This window comes from Orbicella franksi, chromosome 10 (genome assembly GCF_964199315.1).
Source record: "Orbicella franksi chromosome 10, jaOrbFran1.1, whole genome shotgun sequence".
Taxonomy (NCBI): domain Eukaryota; kingdom Metazoa; phylum Cnidaria; class Anthozoa; order Scleractinia; family Merulinidae; genus Orbicella; species Orbicella franksi.
The window spans coordinates 22,775,199-22,802,977 of NC_138154.1; the positions used below are offsets into that span (position 1 = coordinate 22,775,199).

General features: G+C 39.8%; 1 protein-coding gene across 1 annotated transcript in view; it reads right to left on the reverse strand.

The window, feature by feature from the left end:
• Positions 1-1,400: 1,400 nt before the first annotated feature.
• Positions 1,401-27,779, reverse strand: part of LOC145499467 (uncharacterized) — a 132,200-nt gene continuing 105,821 nt past the window's right edge. Inside the window, exons 141-172 of the mRNA XM_081478984.1 lie at positions 27,057-27,397; positions 26,137-26,374; positions 24,149-24,370; positions 23,303-23,637; positions 22,843-23,080; positions 22,474-22,695; positions 21,918-22,252; positions 21,454-21,691; positions 21,086-21,307; positions 20,533-20,867; positions 20,070-20,307; positions 19,701-19,922; positions 19,145-19,479; positions 18,682-18,919; positions 18,314-18,535; positions 17,768-18,102; positions 17,311-17,548; positions 16,943-17,164; positions 16,397-16,731; positions 15,938-16,175; positions 13,181-13,402; positions 12,116-12,450; positions 11,421-11,658; positions 10,958-11,005; positions 9,667-10,013; positions 8,708-8,948; positions 8,052-8,063; positions 6,992-7,204; positions 6,114-6,460; positions 5,411-5,663; positions 4,603-4,617; positions 1,401-2,647 (exon numbers count right to left, since the gene is read on the reverse strand). Of these exons, the coding sequence (XP_081335110.1) occupies positions 2,640-2,647; positions 4,603-4,617; positions 5,411-5,663; positions 6,114-6,460; positions 6,992-7,204; positions 8,052-8,063; positions 8,708-8,948; positions 9,667-10,013; positions 10,958-11,005; positions 11,421-11,658; positions 12,116-12,450; positions 13,181-13,402; positions 15,938-16,175; positions 16,397-16,731; positions 16,943-17,164; positions 17,311-17,548; positions 17,768-18,102; positions 18,314-18,535; positions 18,682-18,919; positions 19,145-19,479; positions 19,701-19,922; positions 20,070-20,307; positions 20,533-20,867; positions 21,086-21,307; positions 21,454-21,691; positions 21,918-22,252; positions 22,474-22,695; positions 22,843-23,080; positions 23,303-23,637; positions 24,149-24,370; positions 26,137-26,374; positions 27,057-27,397 (7,628 nt within the window). The 3' untranslated portion in view covers positions 1,401-2,639. The remainder of the gene's footprint in view (positions 2,648-4,602; positions 4,618-5,410; positions 5,664-6,113; positions 6,461-6,991; positions 7,205-8,051; positions 8,064-8,707; positions 8,949-9,666; positions 10,014-10,957; positions 11,006-11,420; positions 11,659-12,115; positions 12,451-13,180; positions 13,403-15,937; positions 16,176-16,396; positions 16,732-16,942; positions 17,165-17,310; positions 17,549-17,767; positions 18,103-18,313; positions 18,536-18,681; positions 18,920-19,144; positions 19,480-19,700; positions 19,923-20,069; positions 20,308-20,532; positions 20,868-21,085; positions 21,308-21,453; positions 21,692-21,917; positions 22,253-22,473; positions 22,696-22,842; positions 23,081-23,302; positions 23,638-24,148; positions 24,371-26,136; positions 26,375-27,056; positions 27,398-27,779) is intronic.

The following is a 27,779-nucleotide window of genomic DNA, read 5'->3' on the forward strand; positions in this document are numbered from 1 at the left end:
GTCGCAATGTGAACATCGACATGAGGAAAAGATTAGTCTTTTTTCCTTGTTGTTATGTTGATGCTGTTATGTTGCTATTATGTTATCAAGTCAGGATGTTCACTCTGCAAACATAACGTTATAACGTCGTTCTTATATAGCTTATGTCGTGATGTCGCTAATGTGATCCAGGCCTTACAATCATGAGAGATGTCACTGAATAAGATTGCTTTCAGCAGTGAAACGTTTTCGGCAATTTTACCCAACAGTGAGAATAAGATTGGATCAAAATTTTGGGACCGTTAAACGCTTCATTCACGTCACTAACTTTTCATTAAACCAAGCTGAAAGTTTCAGAATCGTGTCTGTTAAAAATACGCTTTCAATGGGAACTTTTTTGGAATTGATTCAAGTTAGGCTTTTTCTTTGCTCCCGATTCTGCATTTCCAATTTTCTTCATAGTGAAACGACCACTATACAACCATAAGCACACCGGGAACTTGGCACTAGTGCAATAGTATTTCAATTTTATCGTAACAATTATTGTTAATGTAGTTTAGGTGCACACGCAGTGGTGAATCGCTGGGATGTCTTAACCCTTTACCCCCTAAGAGTGCAAATTGGCACACAAGGTCACAACTTTGTGAATATTTGATAGATTTCTATGAATTTTTGCCATGAAAATTTTCTTGTCAAGATCTGCTCATTGAAGTCATAAAATTTTGACCCCCTCCCATCCAAGACATGATTGACCACCCCCAGAAGTTTTAAGTTCCTTTTTCGGGATGCAAATGAGATGCAAGACCCGTTTCATATCAAGCTATGCACTAAGAGCTGCTAAATAAGCTATAGTTTAGGGGTATACCTAATATAGCAGAAGATTGATACATTTTTGAAGTCGTTCATTTTCCCATTTTAAAGCAATTTCTCTCAAAATGTCTACCTCCTTCATAGCTGTTGAGGTCAATTCCTAAATAAGCTGATTAGTAGCTTTCAAATGGCATATTGTACACAGGCAGAGTGTCTTTATTTGCCGATTTGGGAAAAACTGCCGTTCGCCTTAGGGGGTAAAGGCTTAAGTAATTATCGAATCCGATGCATATTTCGTCATGAATATTTTAGCAGGTTTAGACAGAAATAGTAATAATCCAGGCGCTACAATTTTCAAACCTGTTTAACAAAATCCGTCCTATAGAAAACTTCCCTTCGTAATTTTTACAGTGGTTCCAGGAAACACCGTTCCTTCTATTGTACCCCCGCCAAGTCACGCATTTCTGTTTTACATAATTTTAGAAGGGTATCTTCTTTTCAGTATTATTAGATAAATACAATTTCCTTGGTTGCATTGTAATGCTGTTTAACCGGGAAATAAAAAACATATACGTACGATATTGTTATTGTTGTTAAATCTTTTAACTGTTGTCGTTGTTAACTCCCTGTGTCCTGACAATTTTCTCTGTACTACTAACAGCGGGTGCGTAGAGAGTCTGAAATCATTAAGAAAAGTATTGAAATCTGCAAATTTAGTGTTTCAGATTTGGCGAAAATTTGGAAAATAAAAATTAAGCCAAGAAAAGGTGGACAAAAACCGTGGAGAGTTTTCCAAGCTGCAACTATTGCTTAATACCTATGCCAGATTTCATGTATATCGCGCCTAACCAAAATGTAATAATAGGGAATCTGGTGAACTTCGTCTCTCCACCCTACCCCCTGACATGATTGTCCTTTCTCCGCATTGTATCTGGTGAACTTCGTCTCTCCACCCTACCCCCTGACGTGATTGTCCTGTCTCCGCGTTGTATCGCGATTGGTAGTGTGAGTTCGCATTAAATTGCATCATGGTTACATTCTGGTTACATGTTTGGGGTAGCTATTTTTGTTGAGTCTGGAAAAAGAAACTATTAGGTTTGGAAAGAGTATGGACAAAGTCTTGCTTTTGGCGTATAAAAAGATGTACAAGCGTGAGTAGGGACAAAACGAAGACACAAACAAAAATGAAAAAAAAAAAACAAGCAAATAAACAAACTAAAACTTGTTAAGAATGTTCTTCGTTAGTTTTTTAATCGCCTTGCTAAAAACTACTACTGCAGCTTTCTACTGTTAATTCACGCTGTAGTCACTAAGGTTTAGTTACTGTCCTTTTCTACCATCCAGGAATTGGTTTTAAAACCCGGATGTATTGTTCAATACCTTGCAAGCCATTCTACGAGCAAAACGGCAAAAATAACTTGACTATGCTTCGATGCCTAAGCAATGAGGAACTAAATATAACTTGAGCATGCTTGGAAAGTAAACAAGAACTGTTCGCATAGCAGGCAAGGTGTTAAACTACTTTTATACTTAGTGTTACCACCGCTGTCGTCTTTGTTTTCATCATAAAACTTTTGTCATTTAGCACCTAACATAAGTCATCTTTTGTTAAACTGAACGGCAATGTTTTTTAGCTTTCCTTCTATCTTTCAACTAAAAGCTTTGACTATTATGAAATGCACTTAACTTTTCAGGAGTTATTCGCTAAGGAAACATAAAATATCTCTGCCACTACGTTAGTTTAAAAGAACCGCTAATAAAAAGAGTTAGCTTGTAGCTGTAGTTTTGACGCTGGGCTGGCTGGGTGAGTTGACATGGAGTTGCGAGGTTCGTTAGGGAGTGGATTTCGTTTAACGCCCTGAAGAGAATATAAAAGCAAAATTATTAATTGAGCAGTAAAACCAGTAGGCTTATTACTCGAGTAATAACTAAGAGCCTATCGCAAGCGCCATCCCAGCATTTAGCCAGATAGTGGTTAAAGCACTGAGCACTTGTAGTCATTTTTACGAAATAGAAAACACTTTGTGTGTTTCTATCGAGTTTTAGTAAACTTTTACTCGTATAATAACGCAAATGCTGCAATCTGATTGGCTGAGCCATCGTACACTATCAGTAGGTCGTCCACAAAATGACATAACTATCACCTCATGGAGACGATAGTGGAAATTTGAAAGAACGAGAGCTACTGTGTGTACACGAACTGCTTCGAGTTCTCCCAAAACATTCTCGAGTGTGTGTTTTTTAAATCGAGCTCGAGACTAACCGCAAGATTGTTGAAAAGGGCGCAGTCCGAGTCAACTATCACGCATTGAAATCGAGAGCGAATAATCTAATTGTTTTAGAGTGAATCTATAAGTCGTTTAAAATTAAAGTACAACCCTCTTCACAAACACTTGTAAAACGCACAGAAGCGGCCTCGATTTTGTTGAAAACCGCACACTGCTAAGCTACTCACCATCTAAAACAGAATATATAGTGAGTAGCGTAGCCAATTGAGAACGGCATTCATGATAAAACGTAAGTAGATTTATAAATCTCGATAGAAGCACAGAGAGATTGCTTTCTATTTCTTTTAAAAACACCTCGGGAAACACGTAGGGGCCAAACCACCCCCCTAATGTTTCATGAAGGCTATATTTGCTTAGTTTATATATTTCTGAACCAAGTTTGGCAGATGAGCTTTCTTTGTTCTCCAGTTTATTTTAATTTGGAAGTTGTGACAAAATGTCAGATTATGACGTCATAATTGATGACTTCACCAAAACGTGTTATAATTTTTTGTAAAATCTGATAAAAAGATTGTCATTGGAAGGGCCTTAACTTGAGGAGTAAAATGCCGGAAACGTTTTTTGCTATAATGATTATTTTTTGAGATATGGTAAATTAAATATTTTTTTGTTCCCCCCCCCGGAATTTGCTTAATCATAGTGTCCTTCTTAATTCAGTCTCTCTGGTTTATTTTTTTCAGTTTTATTCTATGAAGGCTAATAATCTAGAAAAAAAGAAAGCTTGATGTTGTCAATAATCGTATGGTTTTGGAAATTTGATTTTCGGCTTTGTTAGGATGGTATTAACAGTAAAAAAACTGGTGATGTCACAGGTTATGACGTAACAAAACTAATTTTAGTCATCTGGCACATCACATGTGCAACATAGCTGCATTTGCTGGAACAAAATTACGGCTCCAATTTGGGGATTTTTCTCAAGGGGGGGACCCCATAATTTGCAGAGTTATTTTTCATATTTAAAAATGCCATATTTCATTCAATTTTTGTGATATGGACAAAATTTTTTCAGGTTTCAACTCCGCTTGATGTGCTCTTTCGAACACATTGTAAATAATATGCATATTAAAAACTTCAAAAGTGGCAAAAAACATGACGTCATCACTGTGACGTCACAACTTTGACATTTACTGACATTTTTCACGTAAATATAATCGGAAATAGGTCTCCTGCCCATCTGCCAAGTTTGGTGTAGAAAGAGTCAATACTTTTTAAGTAATGCGAAATAATGTGAAATACCCAAGAACTGACGAAACATTTGGGGGGTGGTTTGGCCCCTACGTGAAAAAGAAAGGGAAATCGCACCTTTATTTACGTCAAAAGACTTCGCCGCGTTTCCATGAAGGTTTAGATTAACGCGCGCTTTCTAGAAGTTCCTTTCTCGGGGATATAAAACGCTGACCCCAACCAGGACACGAACCCAGACCACTCGGTCCGAGTCCACCGCACTACTCATTGATAAAGATACATAAATGGAACAGCCAAATTAGAAATAGCAATACAAAAGAAAATAAAAACATTTCCTTACCAATACTTGGTCTGGCTGTAAACGAAATAAAACAAAGGCGAATTAGCATTTTACAACAATCAGAACATCGGAAAGGAGAATTATACTACGTGGGGACACTTTTGCACAAAATCTTTAGTCTAGACTGAGAATAGGCCATTCTATAGTTGTGTGCTCAGTTACCTGGCCTATGGATGCAAGCGAGGCCGGAGATGACCTTGCTTTAATACAAACCTCTCTGTTTAACTCAATTAACTTGATTTACACAACAAAAGAAGGGAGGTGTGTATCAAAACAAGGCCACCTCCAGCCTCGCTGCCATTCAAAGGCCAGGTCACTGAGCAGGCACTTGTATGCAAATGATCTATTGACAATTGGAATCGAGAAAAGTTAGTGATAACCTTGGAGAATGACGACTCTGGTGTAAGGGTAGGGACTTAAGGTGTCAAAGTTACCTAGAACAGGGCTGGAAAATGCAGCTTAACATGGTTTTGGTTTAAGGTAGGCACACTCCCACAAGAAAACTGACATAGTTACCCTAGGGACGTTGCTTTAAGACCCGACCTTTAAAACTATGCTTTGCTCTTTTAGAGCTCTTCTCGTATGTTCTCCTCACTTCCTTGCGTGTTTCAAAAGAGAATAAACCACAGTTACAATTTTTGAGGGATTATGCAATATATTGCATAATCCCATATAGCCAGCGATTATATTGTGGCTTTGAGGACGTGATGTCACGCGACAGATCTTTATGAGCATGAGTAGTCCGAGAGGTAGACTGGTTACTAGTTTTTCGCTTGATTGTTCTATTTGTCTGATGCTGATCGCTTACCATCGCAAACTCTTCGCCTAAATACCCTTGCATTGGCTGGATTTTGCAGTTGCTCAAACGACTTGGCCACGAACACGTATTCAGTGCTTGAAGAGATGTCCAAAAGCTCTGTGTAGTCCACGACGGTTCTGAGCTCTCCTACTCCGATAGCTACAATCTGTACACCTTTATCCTTCAAGAGTTTCGAGGCTTTGGCTAAAGGAGTGTCTTGGCCTGTCTTGGTTTGCTTACCATCAGTGATAACGAACGCGATCTGTAATTTCAAACATGGAGGAAAATAACCACGTCTACTTCACGTTGTCAGGTTAAAGGTGTCTAAGTAGATTCCAGTTCGTGGGATAGATGGAGGCGAATGGCCCAGTTTCCGCAGTTTCTAGCGACTAGGAGAATTGCAACACCCCCTGACCCTAAGCCCGACCCTGAGAACGAGATGAGACGCTAGTATATCCCAGGTATACCCACCAATTTTGTCAAGTTGTTCCAAGAATCTCGCTACCAATCTTACTCCACAAATGAAAATCTCCTACGGTCCATTACACTGAATGGATGGCTATGATTCGAATCGTTTTCTATGTATATTGACCCTGAGAAAAAGGGACTTGGGTTTGAGCCACGTAATTTCTACTGCCTGCCACCGACTCAAGAACATAAAAAGCAACATCAGGCAACAATCTAACAGGGCAACTATCAAACAAACATCTACCTTGGGCACATTTGGTCTCATGCCAGCAGCTGTGGTAAACACTCCTTGTGCGGCTTGTTTCAGAGCCTTGTCGATGTAGGTAAATCCTCGCTGCCATGGCAATCCATCCAAAACTTTGACAACCTCGTTCACGTTCAACCTACTACCGGAGAGTGAGTTGAACCGCAAAACAATTTCAGGATTCGTGCTGTAGGAGATTGTCGCGATGTGTGTGGTTGTGGGTCCGATATCCAGTTTGCTGACGATTCTCATGAGGAAGCGCTTTGTTCGTTCCCAATTCGTTTTACCGATGCTTCCCGAAGAGTCCACGATAAAGGCGACATCTGCAGCTTTGCTACAGTCGGGCACTGAAAAAAAGAATACAGACGAAAGTTATTAACCAAAAGGTTTTCAACTCTTGCGTCAGTAACAAAAAGCATTTTCCCATTTTTTCAACGTTTTCACTGCCGTGGTTGACGATTTAGCCACGTCCTTCTTTTCCCTGCGACAGTAATCCTATTCATCTCAGGAGGCTGCTAGACACATAGTAATTTGAAAAGGTAAACTTGTGAAAATCAGTCAGTCAGTCAATCAATCATTAAATAAGAATGGAAATAAATTAATTGATCCCTTTCAGAGATAAAAATATAACCAAGCCCACTTCTAGAACTCGATTTATATATAGGTTTCGGCTGCCAAACTAAACCCTTTCTGCATGGTAGGACAGCATTTACTCTGAAATTTTAATCACGCGAGTTTTTCATCATGGTTCATTCCGCTTGCCAACCGTCTTGATATTAACCACGGGCTCAGTCCATTCTCGGGAAGAATTACAACAACAGGCTAACACTAAAGTAATATTTGGTTAACTTATAACGCATCAGTAAATTGTGACGTACCGCATGCTGCCCGTCTGTTAACGCCAATTCGAGTTGATGTAAGGCAGGCCCGTCTTCTCAGTACACACTCGCTAGGATCTTGAACATCGTCGGAGGCACACACTGGCCGGAGAGTTGTAGGGCAAGTGGGACATATACACTCTGCTTGATCGTCCACTACTTTGCAGCCTATGTTATGAGGAGCTTTGCAGCCTTCGGTTTCACAAGGATCAGCTAAAAGATTAATTAAGAATTCAGTGTTAACGGCCAGAGAAAGTGATAGGTAAAGTCCGCATACCAGCCAAGTGGCCCATCAGGCCGAGTTTCGGTAGCATGAAACGACTAAGAGTATTTCTGCTCTCCACCAGCTTGGATGCTAGTCCAATGCAGGGTTACCCCCAGCATTAAATTTGCCGCGTAGCTATCACCAGGGTGGAGAGAGGCACTAGAGTAAAGTGTCTTGCCCAAGGACAAAATGCGATGACCCCGGCAGGGCTCGAACCCAGACTGCTCAATACAGAGTCGAGCGCACTAACCATGAGGCCCCTATCGCACCTTCCATAGAGAAAGTGGCAATCCACTTGTATTGACCTGTGATCTGGCGTTCTTATTTTTCGCGGCGACGAATTTGCCTGATTGTATGTTATACTTTTATAGGCTATGTTGATATCGGGTACCCCAACTAGTATGGTGTTTGAGTTGTTTTGGTCTCAAGTAGATATGGATTTTTGGGTAAGCAAGAGACCATATTTGTGTAAAGGTGTTTATTTAGTTTTCTCGGGCTTTCGCCTTCAAATGAAAACGGAGAAAGAGAAGTGACCGAAACATATCTCATTAGTACCATAAAGTGATTTGCCGCTTTAGAGGTATTACCAACGTGTCTGAAAACACTTTCAACAGACACCAGCTATGCAAAGTGTTACGTAAAACAAGGTAATTCATTAATCAACAAAAGCGAACTACGCTTTCAAGAAAGGGATACACTCTGGAATCCACTTATAATGTCGGTTTTAAATTATTTCCCCGAAAAAGCCTTTAACTGAAAACTTGAAAGCTGTCAAACAGAGAAGAAGTAACTTACCTTTCTTTTGTTCTGAATGTGGATATGAAAAAAAAAAAAAATTGCATGAGTACACAACAAGTAAACAACGACAACATCATCGTCGTCATCGTGAACCTGTATTACTGGTGTCTCTCTATCGTACCAATCTAATTTCTATGTATGCAAACAGAATCGAATAAGATTTTGATTGATCAAAGACCGTGCAAAAGGGTAAACAGAAACTTATTATTTCGCTTAAAATAAAATGAACCCTTTCTATATTAAATTCCTCCTCCTAAACGAAAGGGCACGCGACAAACGCAAAATGTCCTCTGAAATTATCCATGCAAAATGCAAGGTTATAATGATACGAGTTTTGAATCGTAGAGAAGTACTCTTCAAGAGAAATCACTTTTGTAAATTAGAGAGTACTGCCGTAAAATGTGCTCCAACCAGTATGGAGTAACCAGTAATTTGATCTGTTCGTTTGTAGGTCTATTATGTCTATTATTTTTGTAATTTTCTCCACTCCTTTCTGGTTCCTCAACTGTACCGAAAATTAACTAATTTTGAAAATATGGGGCCAACTAGAAAACCGAATGGTTTACTTGAACCCATATTCTAACTTAATGTGATGTGATGTGATGTGATGTTATGAAGTATTTGCATGCCTAACGTTTGCGAGGATAACCTACCTGGACACGAATTCTGCACAATCTCCTGCGCCACTGGTGCAAGTTCGGCAAAACTAGTAGCGAAAAACACCTTGTCCTTTGAACTGGCTATGTCCTCCAGCTGTTTCTGGTCGAGTTTTGTTCCAATACCAAGGGAATAGACCTGAACCTTCTTCAATTTAAGTCCCCTAGATGCGTCAGCAAGCTGTCTATATGGACCTCTGTCTGTTGTTTGTTCTCCGTCAGTAATAACAATGGCGATCTGCCGAAGAAATAAGCCTGTTAATATTTGCCAAATGTTTTACCTTTCTCCTTCAGGGCAGGGTTTTTCAAAGGCCGATTAAGCTAACCCAAAATAAGCGAGAATTTTGACTCTGCGGTCAGGTTATCTGTATATTATTTGGCCTTCTGTTTTGAGTTTGAATAATCTCAAATTACACAAAACAAAAGCAGTGAAAAACATTTGTATGTAAGAAAAATTTATACTTCGGTTAACTTTTATATCCTGGGTTAGCGTTAACCGGCTTCCGAACAACCCGGCCCTGAAGGCATGACATAAGCCAAGGGAGCATGAAGAGTAAGTTATTTTTAGATCGGTTTCAGAAACCCAGGAGGGTCTAAAAATAGCCAATTCTTTGACTCAAAAATTAATTACGTAGACAGGCTATGCAGTTTTAAATGCACTCACGAAAACATCCAGGCAACGTGTGTGGTACGATTATCCACGAGGAGACTTAAACCATTATTGTTATTTTCCACAGATGGAAACAAAGCCACACCGTAAATCAGTCCTCCCGAAAATAAACCTCAACTCTCTGACAAAAAATTCATCCCCTCCTCTCTTCTTCTCTCCTTTGAGCTCCTCTACCCTCCCATCTCAAAATTGTGCGATAACGCGGTAATGCCGAAAACTTATCTTAAAAAAAAAATGAACACTACTGAAAGTCAATTGCAAATTAACCTGCAAATTTTTAACCTACCTGAGGAAGTTCTGGTCTCATTCCAGCCGATCTTTGAAATACTTGTTGATCGGCAAGAATCAGAGCTTTGTCAATAAAGGTGAAGCCTCTCTGAAATCGGATTCTATCGATAAGACTGTAGTATCCTGCCTCTGTTATTTGAGATCCTTTAAGTCGGTCGAATTTAAACTCAAGGTTCGCTCTGCTACTGTAGGCTACAACAGCAATGTGTGTTTTATCTGGGCCGACGTTGAAAGCTTTCACCATGTCTTTCAAGAACTGCAACATCTTGACCCAGTTCCGCCGGCCAATGCTGCCTGATGAATCCACCAGAAAAGCTACGTCTGCTACAGCTTCGCATACAAATTCTAAATGACAGTAAAGAAATAGGCAAAGTTAGCTTACGACCACGAAAAGGTGTGAATGAATGAATGAATGAATAAATGAATCGCATTGAGGACGCCATTCGACTTCTATGTGTTTTTGTGAGGTGATTTTGCATCAGTTTTGATTAATAGGCCAATTTTTAGATATTAAAATTCGTGGGCTTAGGAAAAAATCACAATCACTTTTAAGGTCTAGGAAAGCTCCACTAGCAGCCCTTCTGGACTTCATGCGACTTTCTATATGTTTTGGTTAAGGTCTTACGACCGCATTTGTGGAATACATTTCTTCCCTTTTCTTATCAGATGCGAAAAATAATAGTTCCCCAGTAAATTTTCTCTGATTCTTATTGGTTTAATTTGATCACGTGACGCGATAGCGTTCATCGGCGGAGAGACATTTTCTGCCGATAGCGCCCGTCCGAGGAAAGTAACCGGATGGACAGTACTCGTCGGTAAAAATTTTTCACTAAACAAGCCAGCTTATAGAAAAAAACAACAGCAACAACAACAAATTGAAAGACGCAATATGTCTGTTTTCTTTTGGAATTTGGCTCTCACGCCTTTCATCTAAAAAATGTTTAAAACAAGTCAACATGTTTTTTTTAAACTGCACACAGAAGAAACTTTGGTGGTGAAAAATAAAGACAATAGAGCGTTATGTCTCGGAACTACCAGTCTGATAGTTGTCCCTTGGAAATTTGATGTCAAAGGTAGAATAATAATAAAGGGCAAATATTTGTTTTAAGCACGTCAAACATCCATGGGGCAACTCTCAGACGATGAGTAATTATAGCGATCCTTTTTCTCCATTCGCTAAATAAACTGACATGAATTGAAGCACACCTGGTCAAACTTTCTTCACTTAAGATAATCTACCTTCTACCTGGTTTATGGTGTACGTAAGCTCACGAAGGAGCACAACTTACCTGTTGGTTTTGGTGTGGTAGGAGGTAGAGTTGTGGGAGGAGGACGGACTAAAAGAGAAACAAAAAAAAAACAGTAATAAAAGACTTCTTTGTCAAAGATCAATTCTCTGGAAACGAAAAGAAAAGTCGAGTCCTGCAATGGAGACCACACTCGTTTAAAAGCTGCTGGTAGTAGTTAACAATCATTCCACCAGCGCGCATTGGATATTAGATAATAGATAGCCAACAAATGGGTTCCTCAGGTTTTTATTCAACTGCTAGATACTCTCTTACTAAATTATGTTTTATTTAAAAAAGTTATTTGTAAAAAACTACCCCGGGTCGTCCAGTTCTCCCGGTAATAATACTCTTCAGTAACTAATCACGAAAAAAAAACGTAAAAAAACGTAACCCCGAATTGAAACCTACTCATTTTAAACCCTTTTACCAGAAAGAGTTAAAACAAAATAGATTCTACACTGACCTTCACAAAGCCGCTTTCTTATCTCAACAGCAAGAGTCTGCAGTTCCTTAAATGATGCAGATATAAAGACGTTCTCTTGGCTCGATGCAATTTCTCTCAACTCTGCTGCATCAGCTCCCTTGCCAACTCCAACAGCATATACTGCAATTCCCGCGTTCTTCACTCCTTGTGAGGCTACTGATAGTTTGGTATAAGGTTTTGATGTTGTTTGTTTTCCATCCGTGATGACAACTAGAGCCTAAACAAATGAAACAAATTCCTTTGGCAAAAAAATAAAAGAACAAAAAAAAGGAACAAAGGTGGCAACTATCGGATGTTTTCACTCACAAGGCGATAAGGCTATACGAGTTTATTGGAACAAAGAAAAGTGTCTACATAAGAAAAGAGTGATTTGATACTCGAATGCAGTGATGTGTATATTGTGTTTATTAAAATTTCCTCATTATTTTTGTTCTTCAATGTATTCGGCTTCCTGAAATGGCTATTGATTAATTCTTTCAATGTTATTGTGTCAAGTAGATGATCAGTATTTAACGGGAGTTCCACTTTTAGGCTTAGCTAAATCTATACATCATCTCAATTTTCTGACCCCCGTAACTATCCTTTATAAGATGACGTATGAAGCAAAAAGAAAGATGATCTACGTCTGAGTACGTTATTACGTTACATTGCCCAGCGCTTCGTCATCGACGTACCTTGCCTACGTTTGGTCTCATGCCATTTGCACTCTGGAACAAATCATTGTCTGCCACGAGAAGAGCTTTATCTGTGTAGGTGAAGCCGCGCTGCCAACGCATTCTATCGAATGCCAAATTCACTTCATTCGTACCCTGACGGCCGTTAAATCGCAGCACTACCTCGGGGTTGTTGCTATAGGCAACAGCTGCTATGTGTGTAGTGGAAGGACTGACGTCAAGCTTGCTGACCAACGCTTTTAGGAATCGCTTCATTCTTCCCCAGTTGCTTCGTCCAATGCTTCCAGATGAGTCGATAACAAATCCAATATCTGCAATTGGCTTGCATTCCTTGTCTGGTGAAAAAGTAAAGCTTGATAAATTAAAGTTATTCCAAGCTATGCTGTTGTTTCATAATCGCTTATCAAATATTGGAAGGAAGAAAGATCTAGGACTCTATTGATAGACAAATTTATTTCCTCAGTGCTAACGTTAACTGGGGTCTTAAAGGGTCTCTAAATTCATCGCTGTATGCTTTTTACAATTTGCATTGTTGTTTGCTTTGGACTGGTGGTGGCTAAACGTTTAAATGATTACATGCCCACATGTAAGAATTACAGTATATTTGAGACCACATCCCGAGAAGCTTTGGAACCACGTAACTGTCTGAACGACCGGATTGAGACACCCAATAACGTGTGAAGATAAAAAGACTGTTTGGTTTTTCTTTTGCTGGGCGTTTAGTTCTTTCCTGTGGCACGTACATTGTACGATATAGCCTGCGAGCACGCTCACCTTTGAGTCACGCGCGCGAGCGGCGAACAGCAAAGCGATCCGGCGGGAAGGAGTCTGGTGTTCGCACTCTTGTGCTCCAACGTGAAACTGATCGCAGACTACGTACGATTGTAACACACTCGCGAAAAGGCGTCATTTTAGGGAATTCAAAGGAATGTTGATTAATAATGACTTCATTGTCCACTGATCTTTGGAACTTATTTTTAAGGCGGATAAATGACAACTATATTTTTAGCACCAACGCTTAAGATTACTCCGCTTTGTAATAACATCTGATGAGACCTCACATACCGCATGGTGCACGCTTTGTAACAGTCACTAGATCTTCTGTGACGCAAGATTGCCTCCTCACGTGACACTCAGAACGATCCTGAACATCATCTGAAGTACAAACAGGGTTAAGCGTGTCCGGACATGTTGGGCAGATGCATTCTGCTGTGTTGTTGACAGTTCTGCAGCCTATGTTGTAGGGCGCCTTGCAGCCAACAGTCTTGCATGGATCTGGAGGTTTCGCTAAGAAAAATAAAATGCAAAGATTCAGCAACAATTGTGCAAGGTCATATCGATCGCATATGATTTAACTGGGTAAATTCCACGACAGTATAATTGATGCCATCATAAGTCAGATGTAACGTTCCAAAGGTCTGCTTCAGAAGGCTTGAATTGATATTTTCATATTTCGCAATCAAGGACGTCCCCAGAGGAATCTTAGAAACCTGACAATTTATTATTTCTAAAGGAGGTTGCCTTTTTTTCAGCAATATACATATATATATATATATATATATATATATATATATATATATATATATATATATATATATATATATAGGCAGAATAATATGGTTTTCCAAACGGTGACTTCCAGTAGAAGGATCAAAAGATACCGTGCTTTAATGTGAATTTTAGTTAAGTGTAAGATGAGGCGTCATGAAGCAAACTTCTAACTTACATTAAAAGCCGGAACAGTTAGAAGTTTGCTTCATGACGCCTCGTCTTACACTTAACTATATATATATATATATATATATATATATATATATATATATATAGTATATGAGAGAACCCCTAACCCTGTACACCCCAAGTAATCATATTTTAAAGTGAATAAGTGTTTGAAAGAAAATTCGCCCTGAGTGGGATTTGAACCCACGTCCCCCCGCATACTAGTCGGGTGTGATATATATATGATTATTCTGGGGGTAAACAGGGCTCCTATACGATTCTTAAAATTAGGAGTAACTCTTGGTAAAAAAAGAGCTGCTACTGTTGCTATTGTCCTTGTTACGGAACATTACTGTGGTTGAAAAATCTTGGAATCCTATAAAACTCTTAACATTGAAAGCGATGTAATTTTTAAAAATTTTTTTTTTAATTTCACTTGTAGCCAATTTAATACCCCAAAGTAATAATAATAATAATAATAATAATAATTAAAATAACAATAATGTGTTTATTGTGACAAAAACTAGAACTAAGCTTTACAAAATGCTATAATATTTACATAATTTGATGTCTGTTAAACCTGTAAAACATGTTTCCGTATCTAATCATGATATCATCGTTACTACAACTAATACTAATACTACTATCATCATCATAACATTAATTAACATATTCCATACAAATTGGTATATACAAGGTAAAAGTAAGTAAAAGAAATAAACTATTAAAACCTATTTCAACAGTGTTTACGTAATGGCTCCCTCCTGGGTTTCAACGTCAATATCGGTATATTACAAGGTAAAAGCAAATAAAAGAAATAAACTATTAAAACCTATTTCAACAGTGTTTACATAATGGCTCGCTCCTGGGTTTCAACGTCAATATCAATGTTCTTAAAGTCACAAAAGGCTTTCCTTCTAGCTCTTGAACCTCTTAGGCAGATTAGTGCGGATCTTAGTAAAGCGAAGGATGTCCTTGCTCTTATCCAGGAGATTGTTTTAGCATAACGTTCTCCTTTCTTGATGGAGATCAGCTGCGCCAGTCTGGAATGGTATTGCAAGCACTCGTTTCCCATACCGCCTGTTGACGTGAAAATAAGGGGTGTAAAAGTTCCTTGTTCGATATCCAAAACCCTCCTCGCGTAAAGGCGCTTCTTCTCGTTCTCATGATTGCGGTATATCTGTTGGAGCTCTAGGTCCCTATACGAATCAGCATTAGGGTGACAAACCCTCACGTCAAAGAATGCTGATCGTTGGTTCTCCCAGAACCCGCGCGCATGAATATCTAATCTCGCATCTGGAGCTCGATTAGAACCTCTTCCCAGCTGTTCACCCGAGATGTCTCGCAGGACAGGCTCAATCTCAACATCGGTACAAACCATATTCAGGAGTTCGGCTTCTAAGTCCCTCAGCTCATTGTGACGTTGGGTAACGAACCCACCTCTCTTGCATATCATTGCGTGGTCCACTGTAAAAGCATCACCGCATACACAGCTGGAGGGGATATCATCAACCGGCAATCGTAGCGCAGTTTGATTGCATCGCGGAACTCTCTCTTATTTAGATTGAAACCCATTTCACGAAGGGGGAGTACCGTCAGCCAAACAGATGACCCTTTTTCCGCAGCAAGGTCAAGTGCCCGTTGGACTTTCTGTGGGGCTACCCCTCTAATATGCTCTGCCCTGTCTTGGAGCACCGTTGCTCTCTCACTGCTCATTGCCTGTTGTAGTGGCTTGACCAAAGAATCATCCGGCATCTGATGGGATTGAGCCACGATCTGTTGGACCAGCGGGATGGTAACTTTGACGGAGGAGGATTGCTCAAGATTTGCGTCAAGACACGGGTTTCTCATGCCAAGCCCCCCTAGACGGACTGGCAGTGCTAGAATGTCCCTGTCCAGCCGAGTGCACCTATGCTCCGTAATTGCAGGGATGAGCACCTTAGATATTATGTAATAATAATAATAATAATAATAATAATAGACTTTATTGGAGAGGGCAACATTTGACACTAACAAAATTGATAAACTAATAGAGCTCGAAATAAATACAAAAAGTAATGTATGTTTCCTCCTACTTTTGGGGTCATTACTTAGGAAACAAACCTTCACAAAGCCTTTTCCTAATCTCAACAGCAAGTGTCTGAAGTTCTTTAAATGACGCAGATACAAAGACATTCTCTTGGCTCGATGCAATTTCTCTTAGTTCTGCTTTATCAGCTCCTTTGCCAACTCCAACAGCATACACCGCTACATCTTTGTTCTTTACTCCTTGTGACGCAACTGACAGTTTGGTGTACGGTTTTGAAGTCGTTTGCTTTCCATCAGTGATTACAACCAATACCTGGAAAGGAAAATTCCCAGTATTCTTATTAGAATCAATAAACATAGAAAGGGCCAGAGTTATTAAAATGCACCTTAGTGGAAAAAGGCCCGTTTTGAATTATAGAAAGTCAACCACATTTTCAATTAAAAAACCTCTAAACCATAACTAGAGAGAGGAGGTACAACATATTTAGTTGCGCTGTTCACCATTTACTGAGGTATAAGCAAGGACATCTTTACCTTTGCTACGTTTGGTCTCATGCCATTTGCACTCTGGAACAAATCATTGTCTGCAAGTTGAAGGGCTTTGTCTGTGTAAGTGAAACCTCGCTGCCAACGCATTCCATCAATTGCGTTATTCACTTCATCTGTACTCTGACGGTTTCTGAATCGTAAGACGACCTCAGGGTTGTTGCTATAGGCAACAGCTGATATGTGCGTAGTGGAAGGACTGACGTCAAGCTTGCTGACCAACGCTTTTAGGAATCGCTTCATTCTTCCCCAGTTGCTTCGTCCAATGCTTCCAGATGAGTCGATGACAAATCCAATATCTGCAATTGGCTTGCATTCCTTTCCTAGTAAAAAAAGGAGTTGACAGCTTCAACAAAAAAGTTCACTTTTTAGGACACAAAGACATCCCTGTTTGCCCAAACGGGATAACATAATACGTTGTAATATCAATGATTTGGGGTTTTCTACTCAACTAGCAGGATGTAAGTGAAAAACGTGTTTGTAAAATAGTCAACCAAGAAAACGCTCTTTATCGAAGTCAATAATCTCACATACCACATGGTCCCTTCTTTGCAACAGTTACCAGATCGCCACTTATACAAGATTGCCTCTTCATGTGACACTCAGAACGATCCTGGATTTCGTCTGATGTGCAAACAGGGTCGGCTGTGTCTGGACATGTCGGGCAGATGCACTCTGCTGTGTTATTTACAGTTCTGCAGCCTATGTTGTAAGGAGCCTTACAGCCAACCGTCTTGCATGGATCTGGAGGTTTGGCTGAGAGATGGTGAATGGCAAAATAAACAAACAATTTAAGAAAACTTGAAGGAAGTCAAAGTTACACCGTGACAACTTATGTTTTAAGCTACGTTAATTTGTGTTCTTGACAACAAGTGTTCTATATGGGAGGAAGGAATACTGACCTTCGCAAAGCCTCTTCCTCATCTCGACTGCAAGCGTCTGAAGTTCCTTAAATGACGCAGATACAAAGACATTCTCTTGGCTCGATGCTATTTCTCTTAGCTCTGCTTCATCAGCTCCTTTACCTACTCCAACAGCATACACCGCTACATCTTTGTTCTTTACTCCTTGTGACGCAACTGACAGTTTGGTGTACGGTTTTGATGTCGTTTGCTTTCCATCAGTGATTACAACCAAAACCTGGAAAGCAAAAGTCCCAATGTTCTTATTAGAATCAATAAACATAGAAAGGGACAGAGTTAGTAAAAGCATCTTAGTGAAAAAGATGCGTTTTGAATCATAGAAGGTCAATCACAGTTTCAATTCAAACAACTCTAAACCATAACTAGAGAGAGGAGGTACTAGATATTTAGTTGCGCTGTTCATCATTTACTGACATAAAAGCAAGGACATCTTTACCTTTGCTACGTTTGGTCTCATGCCATTTGCACTTTGGAACAAATCATTGTCTGCAAGGAGAAGGGCTTTGTCTGTGTAAGTGAAGCCTCGCTGCCAACGCATTCCATCAAACACCTTATTCACTTCATCTGTACTCTGACGGTTTCTGAATCGTAAGACGACCTCAGGGTTGTTGCTATAGGCAACAGCTGATATGTGCGTAGTGGAAGGACTGACGTCAAGCTTGCTGACCAACGCTTTTAGGAATCGCTTCATTCTTCCCCAGTTGCTTCGTCCAATGCTTCCAGATGAGTCGATGACAAATCCAATATCTGCAATTGGCTTGCATTCCTTTCCTAGTAAAAAAAGGAGTTGACAGCTTCAACATAAAAGTTCACTTTTTACGACAAAAAGACATCCTTCTTTGCCCAAATGCGATAACATAACACGTTGTAATATCAATGATTTGGGGTTTTCTACTCAACTAGTAGGATGTAAGTGAAAAACGTGTTTGTAAAATAGTCAACCAAGAAATCGCTCTTTATCGAAGTCAATAATCTCACATACCACATGGTCCCTTCTTTGCAACAGTTACCAGATCGCCACTTATACAAGATTGCCTCTTCATGTGACACTCAGAACGATCCTGGATTTCGTCTGATGTGCAAACAGGGTCGGCTGTGTCTGGACATGTCGGGCAGATGCACTCCGCTGTGTTATTTACAGTTCTGCAGCCTATGTTGTAAGGAGCCTTACAGCCAACCGTCTTGCATGGATCTGGAGGTTTGGCTGAGAGATGGTGAATGGCAAAATAAACAAACAATTTAAGAAAACTTGAAGGAAGTCAAAATTACACCGTGACAACTTATGTTTTGAGCTAAGTTAATTTGTGTTCTTGACAACAAGTGTTCTATATGGGAGGAAGGAATACTGACCTTCACAAAGCCTCTTCCTAATCTCTACTGCAAGCGTCTGAAGTTCCTTAAATGACGCAGATACAAAGACATTCTCTTGGCTCGATGCTATTTCTCTTAGCTCTGCTTCATCAGCTCCTTTGCCAACTCCAACAGCATACACCGCCACATCTTTATTCTTTACTCCTTGTGAAGCAACTGACAGTTTGGTGTAAGGTTTTGATGTCGTTTGCTTTCCATCAGTGATTACAACCAATACCTGGAAAGGAAAATTCCCAGTGTTATTTTTAGACTCAATCAACAAAGAAAGGGAATGAGTTAACAAAAAGCATCACAGTGGGAAAAGGTCTGTTTTCAATTATAGAAAGTCAACCAAACTTTCAATTAAAACCCCTCTAACTTATGACTCGAGAGGAGAAGTACCAGATAGTTAGCCGCACTGATCATCATTTACTTCTTGGAGTATCAGCTAGGTTTTCTTTACCTTTGCTACGTTTGGTCGCATGCCATTTGCACTCTGGAACAAATCACTGTCTGCAAGGATAAGGGCTTTATCTGTGTAAGTGAAACCTCGCTGCCAACGCATTCCATCAAACACCTTATTCACTTCATCTGTACTCTGACGGTTTCTGAATCGTAGGACGACCTCGGGGTTGTTGCTATAGGCAACAGCTGATATGTGCGTAGTGGAAGGACTGACGTCAAGCTTGCTGACCAACGCTTTCAGGAATCGCTTCATTCTTCCCCAGTTGCTTCGTCCAATGCTTCCAGATGAGTCGATGACAAATCCAATATCTGCAACTGGCTTGCATTGTTTTTCTGGAAAAAAATAATAAAAAAGATATGAATAAATATTAAGTCCATTTTCAATAAAAGAAAGTGGTCCATGTTGGCGCAAACGTTGAGGGCCAATAATACAATGTAGTAGTAGTAATTTATGCTTTAATTTGCGATAGGCACGATGGAAGTGTGACAGGATATTTTAAAGGAGTATTTAAGCATTAAATATCTCTTGCTCGAAGTAAAGTAAGTTTACAAACCGCATGGTCCCTTCTTTGCAATTGTCACTAGATCGCCACTTATACAAGATTGTCTTTTCATGTGACACTCAGAACGATCCTGGATTTCGTCTGATGTGCAAACAGGGTCGGCTGTGTCTGGACATGTCGGGCAGATGCACTCTGCTGTGTTATTTACAGTTCTGCAGCCTATGTTGTATGGTGCACTACAACCAACAGTCTTACATGGATCTGGTGGTTTGGCTGAAAGTTGACAAATGGGTAAGATCAAACTATGTAAGCGATTTTAAGAAAAATAAATATTCCGTCCTATTAAACTGTGTTATGATTCTACGTTTGCTGCTTTCCTTGAAGGTATGCTGTTTAGATGGAAACGAGATGGATATTAACCTTTGCAAAGCCTCTTCCTCATCTCGACTGCAAGCGTCTGAAGTTCCTTAAATGAGGCAGATACAAAGACATTCTCTTGGCTCGATGCAATTTCTCTTAGTTCTGCTTGATCAGCTCCTTTACCGACTCCAACAGCGTACACCGCTACATCTTTGTTCTTTACTCCCTGTGAAGCAACTGACAGTTTGGTGTACGGTTTTGATGTCGTTTGCTTTCCATCAGTGATTACAACCAATACCTGGAAAGCAAAAGTCCCAATGTTCTTATTAGAATTAATCAACATGCATAGAAAGGGACAGAGTTATGAAAATGTATCTTAGCGGAAAAAGGTCGGTTTTGAATTATAGAAAGTCAACCACATTTCCAATTAAAACACTTCTAAACCATAACTAGAGAGAGGAGGTACAACGTATTTAGTTGCGCTGTTCATCACTAACTAAGGTATAAGCTAGGTTATCTTTACCTTTGCCACGTTAGGTCTCATGCCATTTGCACTTTGGAACAAATCACTGTCTGCAAGGAGAAGGGCTTTATCTGTGTAAGTAAAGCCGCGCTGCCAACGCATTCCATCAATTGCGTTATTCACTTCATCTGTGCTCTGTCGATTTCTGAATCGCAACACCACCTCGGGGTTGTTGCTATAGGCAACAGCTGATATGTGTGTAGTGGAAGGACTGACGTCAAGCTTGCTGACCAACGCTTTTAGGAATCGCTTCATTCTTCCCCAGTTGCTTCGTCCAATGCTTCCAGATGAGTCGATGACAAATCCAATATCTGCAATTGGCTTGCATTCCTTTTCTAGTAAAAAAAGAAATTGGCAACTTCAACGGAAAGCCAACTTTTTATGACACAAAGACATCCCTGTTTGCCGAGCGCGATAACATAACACATTGTAATATCAATGATTTGGGGTTTTCTACTCAACCAGTGGGATGTAAGTAAAAGACGTGTTTGTAAAGTTTGTAAAGTAGTCAACCAAGGAATCGCTTTTTATCAAAGTCAATAAATTCACATACCACATGGTCCCTTCTTTGCAACAGTTACCAAATCGCCACTTATACAAGATTGCCTCTTCATGTGACACTCAGAACGATCCTGGATTTCGTCTGATGTGCAAACGGGGTCGGCTGTGTCTGGACATGTCGGGCAGATGCACTCCGCTGTGTTGTTTACAGTTCTGCAGCCTATGTTGTAAGGAGCCTTACAGCCAACCGTCTTGCATGGATCTGGAGGTTTGGCTGAGAGATGGTGAATGGCAAAATAAACAAACAATTTAAGAAAACTTGAAGGAAGTCAAAATTACACCGTGACAACTTATGTTTTGAGCTACGTTAATTTGTGTTCTTGACAACAAGTGTTCTATATGGGAGGAAGGAATACTGACCTTCACAAAGCCTCTTCCTAATTTCGACTGCAAGCGTCTGAAGTTCCTTAAATGACGCAGATACAAAGACATTCTCTTGGCTCGATGCTATTTCTCTTAGCTCTGCTTCATCAGCTCCTTTACCTACTCCAACAGCATACACCGCTACATCTTTGTTCTTTACTCCTTGTGAAGCAACTGACAGTTTGGTGTACGGTTTTGATGTCGTTTGCTTTCCATCAGTGATTACAACCAATACCTGGAAAGGAAAATTCCCAGTGTTATTTTTAGACTCAATCAACAAAGAAAGGGAATGAGTTAATAAAAAGCATCACAGTGGGAAAAATGTCCGTTTTCAATTATAGAAAGTCAACCAAACTTTCAATTAGAACACCTCTAACTTATGACTCGAGAGGAGAAGTACCAGATAGTTAGCCGCACTGATCATCATTTACTTCTTGGAGTATCAGCTAGGTTTTCTTTACCTTTGCCACGTTTGGTCGCATGCCATTTGCACTCTGGAACAAATCACTGTCTGCAAGGATAAGGGCTTTATCTGTGTAAGTGAAACCTCGCTGCCAACGCATTCCATCAAACACCTTATTCACTTCATCTGTACTCTGACGGTTTCTGAATCGTAGGACGACCTCGGGGTTGTTGCTATAGGCAACAGCTGATATGTGCGTAGCGGAAGGACTGACGCCAAGCTTGCTGACCAACGCTTTTAGGAATCGCTTCATTCTTCCCCAGTTGCTTCGTCCAATGCTTCCAGATGAGTCGATGACAAATCCAATATCTGCAACTGGCTTGCATTGCTTTTCTGGAAAAAAATAATAAAAAAGATATGAATAAATATTAAGTCCATTTTCAATAAGAGAAAGTGGTCCATGTTGGCGCAAACGTTGAGGGCCAATAATACAATGTAGTAGTAGTAATTTATGCTTTAATTTGCGATAGGCACGATGGAAGTGTGACAGGATATTTTAAAGGAATATTAAAACATTAAATCTCTGTTGCTCGAAGTAAAGTAAGTTTACAAACCGCATGGTCCCTTCTTTGCAATTGTCACTAGATCGCCACTTATACAAGATTGTCTTTTCATGTGACACTCAGAACGATCCTGGATTTCGTCTGATGTGCAAACAGGGTCGGCTGTGTCTGGACATGTCGGGCAGATGCACTCTGCTGTATTGTTTACAGTTCTGCAGCCAATGTTGTATGGTGCGCTACAACCAATAGTCTTACATGGATCTGGTGGTTTGGCTGAAAGATGACAAATTGGTCAGATCAAACTATGTAAGCGATTTTAAGAAAAATAAATATTCCGTCCTATTAAACTGTGTTATGATTCTACGTTTGCTGCTTTCCTTGAAGTCAGGCTATTTGGATGGAAACGAGATGGATATTAACCTTTGCAAAGCCTCTTCCTCATCTCGACTGCAAGCGTCTGAAGTTCCTTAAATGAGGCAGATACAAAGACATTCTCTTGGCTCGATGCAATTTCTCTTAGTTCTGCTTGATCAGCTCCTTTGCCAACTCCAACAGCATACACCGCTACATCTTTGTTCTTTACTCCTTGTGAAGCAACTGACAGTTTGGTGTACGGTTTTGATGTCGTTTGCTTTCCATCAGTGATTACAACCAATACCTGGAAAGGAAAATTCCCAGTGTTCTTTTTAGACTCAATCAACACAGAAAGGGAATGAGTTAATAAAAAGCATCAGAGTGGGAAAAAGGTCCGTTTTCAATTATAGAAAGCCAACCGCAGTTTCAATTCAAACAACTCTAAACCATAACTAGAGAGAGGAGGTACTAGATATTTAGTTGCGCTGTTCATCATTTACTGAGATAAAAGCAAGGACATCTTTACCTTTGCTACGTTTGGTCTCATGCCATTTGCACTTTGGAACAAATCACTGTCTGCAAGGAGAAGGGCTTTATCTGTGTAAGTGAAACCCCGCTGCCAACGCATTCCATCAAACGCCCTATTCACTTCATCTGTACCCTGAGGGTTGCTGAATCGTAAGACGACCTCAGGGTTGTTGCTATAGGCAACAGCTGATATGTGTGTAGTGGAAGGACTGACGTCAAGCTTGCTGACCAACGCTTTCAGGAATCGCTTCATTCTTCCCCAGTTGCTTCGTCCAATGCTTCCAGATGAGTCGATGACAAATCCAATATCTGCAATTGGTCTACATTCCTTCTCTAGAAAGGGAAGGAAGTCAAGTGTAAAATTCGTCCGCTCCTATAGATAGAGCTATTTATATATTGTGTCATAAAATTACCGGATTGGTTTTTGTGTACCACAATGTGACGTCAGACATGTTTTTTGCTTGATAAAGTGGGACGTAATTATAGATTTCTTGAGGATTCTGCCATTTTACTCTTTGGAAGTGAAGAACATTTATTGTATCAAAAACAATCATTATAGAACAGTTTTCAATTGAGTGTCGAAACGTAATTGGTTTTGCATTTACTAGCTTGACGATTGGTTTAAAAAACTAGCGTCACTTTTTTATCCAATCAGAAGTAAAACCGAAACCAATCGTGACTACCTTCCCGCGCTTTGAGTCATCTTCATGTAATTGCTTCGAGTTTTGATTGGTTCATTGTACTGTCTGTGTCCTTTATGATTGGCTAGAGTGATTACTTTGGTTTTGGTTTTACGACACTCAATTGAAAACCGCTCTAGTAATGAGTAATTGTTATTACGTACCACATGGGCCACTCTTAGCAATAGTCACAAGATCACCACTTATACACGATTGTCGCCTCATGTGGCAAGCAGAAGTATCTTGGATATCGTCTGATGTACAAACAGGGTCGGCTGTGTCTGGACATGTCGGGCAGATGCACTCTGCTGTGTTGTTTACAGTTCTGCAGCCGATGTTGTAGGGAGCTTTGCAGCCAACAGTCTTACATGGATCTGTTACTTTCTCTGGAGGTAAAAAACACGACTGTTTTCACTGTGCTCTTTTGAACTGTACCTTATGAAGTGTACAAAGAATAATCTATTTATACATTTTATTTCAAAATGGCGGCCAGTTTATTATTCTTTTGTGTGCATGTTAATTAGCCCTCTTTGCCTAATTTTCACTTAATTGTATTTTGTACATGTTGACGAGGCAAAGATGGCTAATTACCATGTAAACAAAAGAATAATAAACTGGCTGCCATTTTGGAATACGGTGTATAAGGTGGTGTTAATAGCCTTCAATCGGGAAGAGTGATTTAAAATGTCACCTAGTCGGGTGCTTGGTTTAGAGAACAAAATTTACTTCTCTTGTCGCCCTTACGTGCTGTTGGAAATCTCCCTGAGCAGAGTATTTACAAGATAAAGTGTTGTAACAGTAGCCCGCGTGGCAGAATGTAATGTTCCGGGCGACCTTCGTCTGTCATGTTTGAAGACATAAAAGTGGCCTAAATAGAATTACGAGAGTTTGTAATTTGCACAGCGTTGTTCTATATAACATTTTACAGCGTTCAAACAAAGCCACAGTCTTCAGAAAAGAAAAAGAGACATAACATGGATAAGAAAACATGATGCTAATATAAGATGACAGATCTATTTAACATATACCTGGAAAGCTTCTAATTATTGTGCATTTTCCATTTCTAGTACTTACATTAAAAGCCAGCAAGAGCGTATAGCTGCTTAAGTCTGCTCAAATACCTGCAGTCCTTGAGAAAAAACATCTTATAGGAAGCGATTTATTTTTACGCTGTTGTTTTTACTTTTAAAGGTTATCGCTAATGAAATCAATTAATTTAATTATTAACGCGTCAGGTTCAAGTTAAATTTAAGTGCACACTGCTAACTGCAAGTTTATTAACTGGCGAGGAGATGTCAACTGGAGGGTGAGTAACGTGAGGTGAAAGTGCTAAAGGGGAAAGATGGAAAGGGGGGAAGGGGGAAAGGGGGAGGAGAGTGTTGAGCGCTTATTGAAAGAATGAAATAAGTACGATCACAAGACACATGAAGGAAAGAGCACAACCTGTATCTGCATATACTTATAAATATATGAGCAAAATAGTGTACAAAATCACGCTTTTAACGTTTTGTATTTATCAACATCTTTAATTAATGCACAGCACACGCACAAATGTCTGCAAATGTCTGCAACTGATAGAAGCATTTAACGAGCAGAAGAAGCAGAGTGCCCGCTAGCAGCTTTAGTTATGAAATAGAATTTTTCAACGCATGCGATTCCTTTTACATTACATTAACAACATAGCGAAGTTGCTGCGTCAATTTTCTGGCAAAAAGCTTTGAGAACATTAGCAGACGAAGCTTAGATTATAGCCTTCCAGTTTTCTAATTGCTGTTAAATGTTCTTCATTCGCTACTTGCTGGGGCGAGTCTGATCTCCCAGTTGCTTGTGGGATCATTACTGGGGACAAAATAGTGTTCGTTTTTTGTTTCTGTTCCCAGTAACAGCCCCAGAAGCCACTGCGAGACAGGTTTCTTCTCGCTTCCAAAAGGCATATAGACTTTCGCCTTAACTTCGACTTAACTCAGCAATCAATGGAAAAAGAAACACTTAAGTAACCTAAAGTAAGTATTTTTCTGCACGAGAATGAATAAGATCTATAAAATAAATACTGTGATGTATTCTTGTCTTTAATTTTCGTAATTAAACACCCCTTATATAGAAAAGCTTAAAATTCACGTTCGCTTCTTCCATGGAGACAAAGCTCCCTTACTTGGACAAGACTTCTCCACAATTGGCCTCACGACATTGACGAGTTCCTCAAAACCGGAAGATGTGAACACGTTGTCATTAGAACTTGCAATCAGTCGTAGTTGATCAACTTTAACACCGCCACCAACACCCAAGGCGAACACTTCAACTCCCTTATCTTTGATCCTTTTAGAGGCGATATCCAAAGGTGTATATGCTTGCGTTGTGGTCTGCTCTCCATCGGTGATCACTATAGCGACCTGTTGAGAATTGAAATAAAGGTTTCGTTGAGTTTTTCCGTGTAGCTTCTTTCATTTCCAGAGTTGTTGCGATGTGAACGTCAAATCATCTAATGTAAAATCAGGCTTTAAAAAAAGTGTACGTTTTAAAATTACTGACTTAGCATAAAAGAGCTCAGTTACGGTATTGTGACCATATACAAAATTACCTTTGAACTGAAGAAAACCTGAAAATAGTAGTTTATTAAGATAGAAAAACGGTAAAGAGAGAATAATAAAACTTAAAGGAACAAAGATGGTTAAGCATGGAGACGACGTTTAAAGTTTCTTTCATTTTCAGAGTTGTTGACATGCAGATGTCATAACATCTAATATAAATGCAGGCTTTTTATCATGGTAAAATATGCGAGAAAGTTCCGGCTCCTATCTACGTAAATGAAGGCAATGTGGCCACCCAGTCTCTCTCTGAGACTGGAAACGATTCTAAAACGGTATGTGATTCTATGCAGGTACAAAAATACTGGATCAGCAGCGGACGAGCGGTGCGGACAGGTGTGATTTACAGGTGTGATTTACAGGTGTGATTTACAGGTGTGATTTACAGGCCTGACTGCTCCGATTTTTTGGCCGACTCCAATTTAAACCAATTAGATATGACTGTAGCTATATTTAGCGAGTTAAAAATTGTTGTGCAATTTCTTACCTGTGATACACCAGGCCTCATTCCAGCGCTTTTAATGAACACCTGTTCATCAGCCATGATCAGAGCCTTGTCGATGTAAGTAAAGCCTCTCTGAAATCTTATTTTATCGATCAGTTTTCCATATTCCTCTGCTGTAATTTGTGCGCCAGACAATTTATTGAAAGTAAACTCCAGCTTTGCGTTGGTGCTGTAGGCAATTACAGCTATACGAGTACCATCCGGACCAACGTTGAACACATTGGTAACTTCTTTCAAGAAGTTTATCATCAATGGCCATCTTCCACGACCAATGCTTCCCGATGAATCAACAAGGAATGCCACATCTGCCGCAGCTTTGCAGCCTGAAAAATATTAACTCTGTACCTTAAGACAACACTTTCCCAAATCTAACAAAGAACAGCACTACACCGCCTAAGTCGGCTTGAGCTTAAGTCGCGTGAAAGGAAGAGTCTTTTTGTGACGCCGCTTGATAATAGTTCCACCCCTGCAAAATCGTCGTAATAGCAAACCTGTAAGGTTTTGAAAGCTTTTGTTTCATTTTTAACCCTTTACTCCCTAAGGCGAATGGCAGTTTTTCCCAAATCGGCAAATAAAGACACTCTGCCTGTGTACAATATGTCATTTTAAAGCCAGTAATCAGCTTATTTAAGATTCGAGTTTGTAGAGTTTATTCCCCGGAGCCTCGAGCTGAGGTCTATTGTTTTAGGCTGAATTTTAATATAT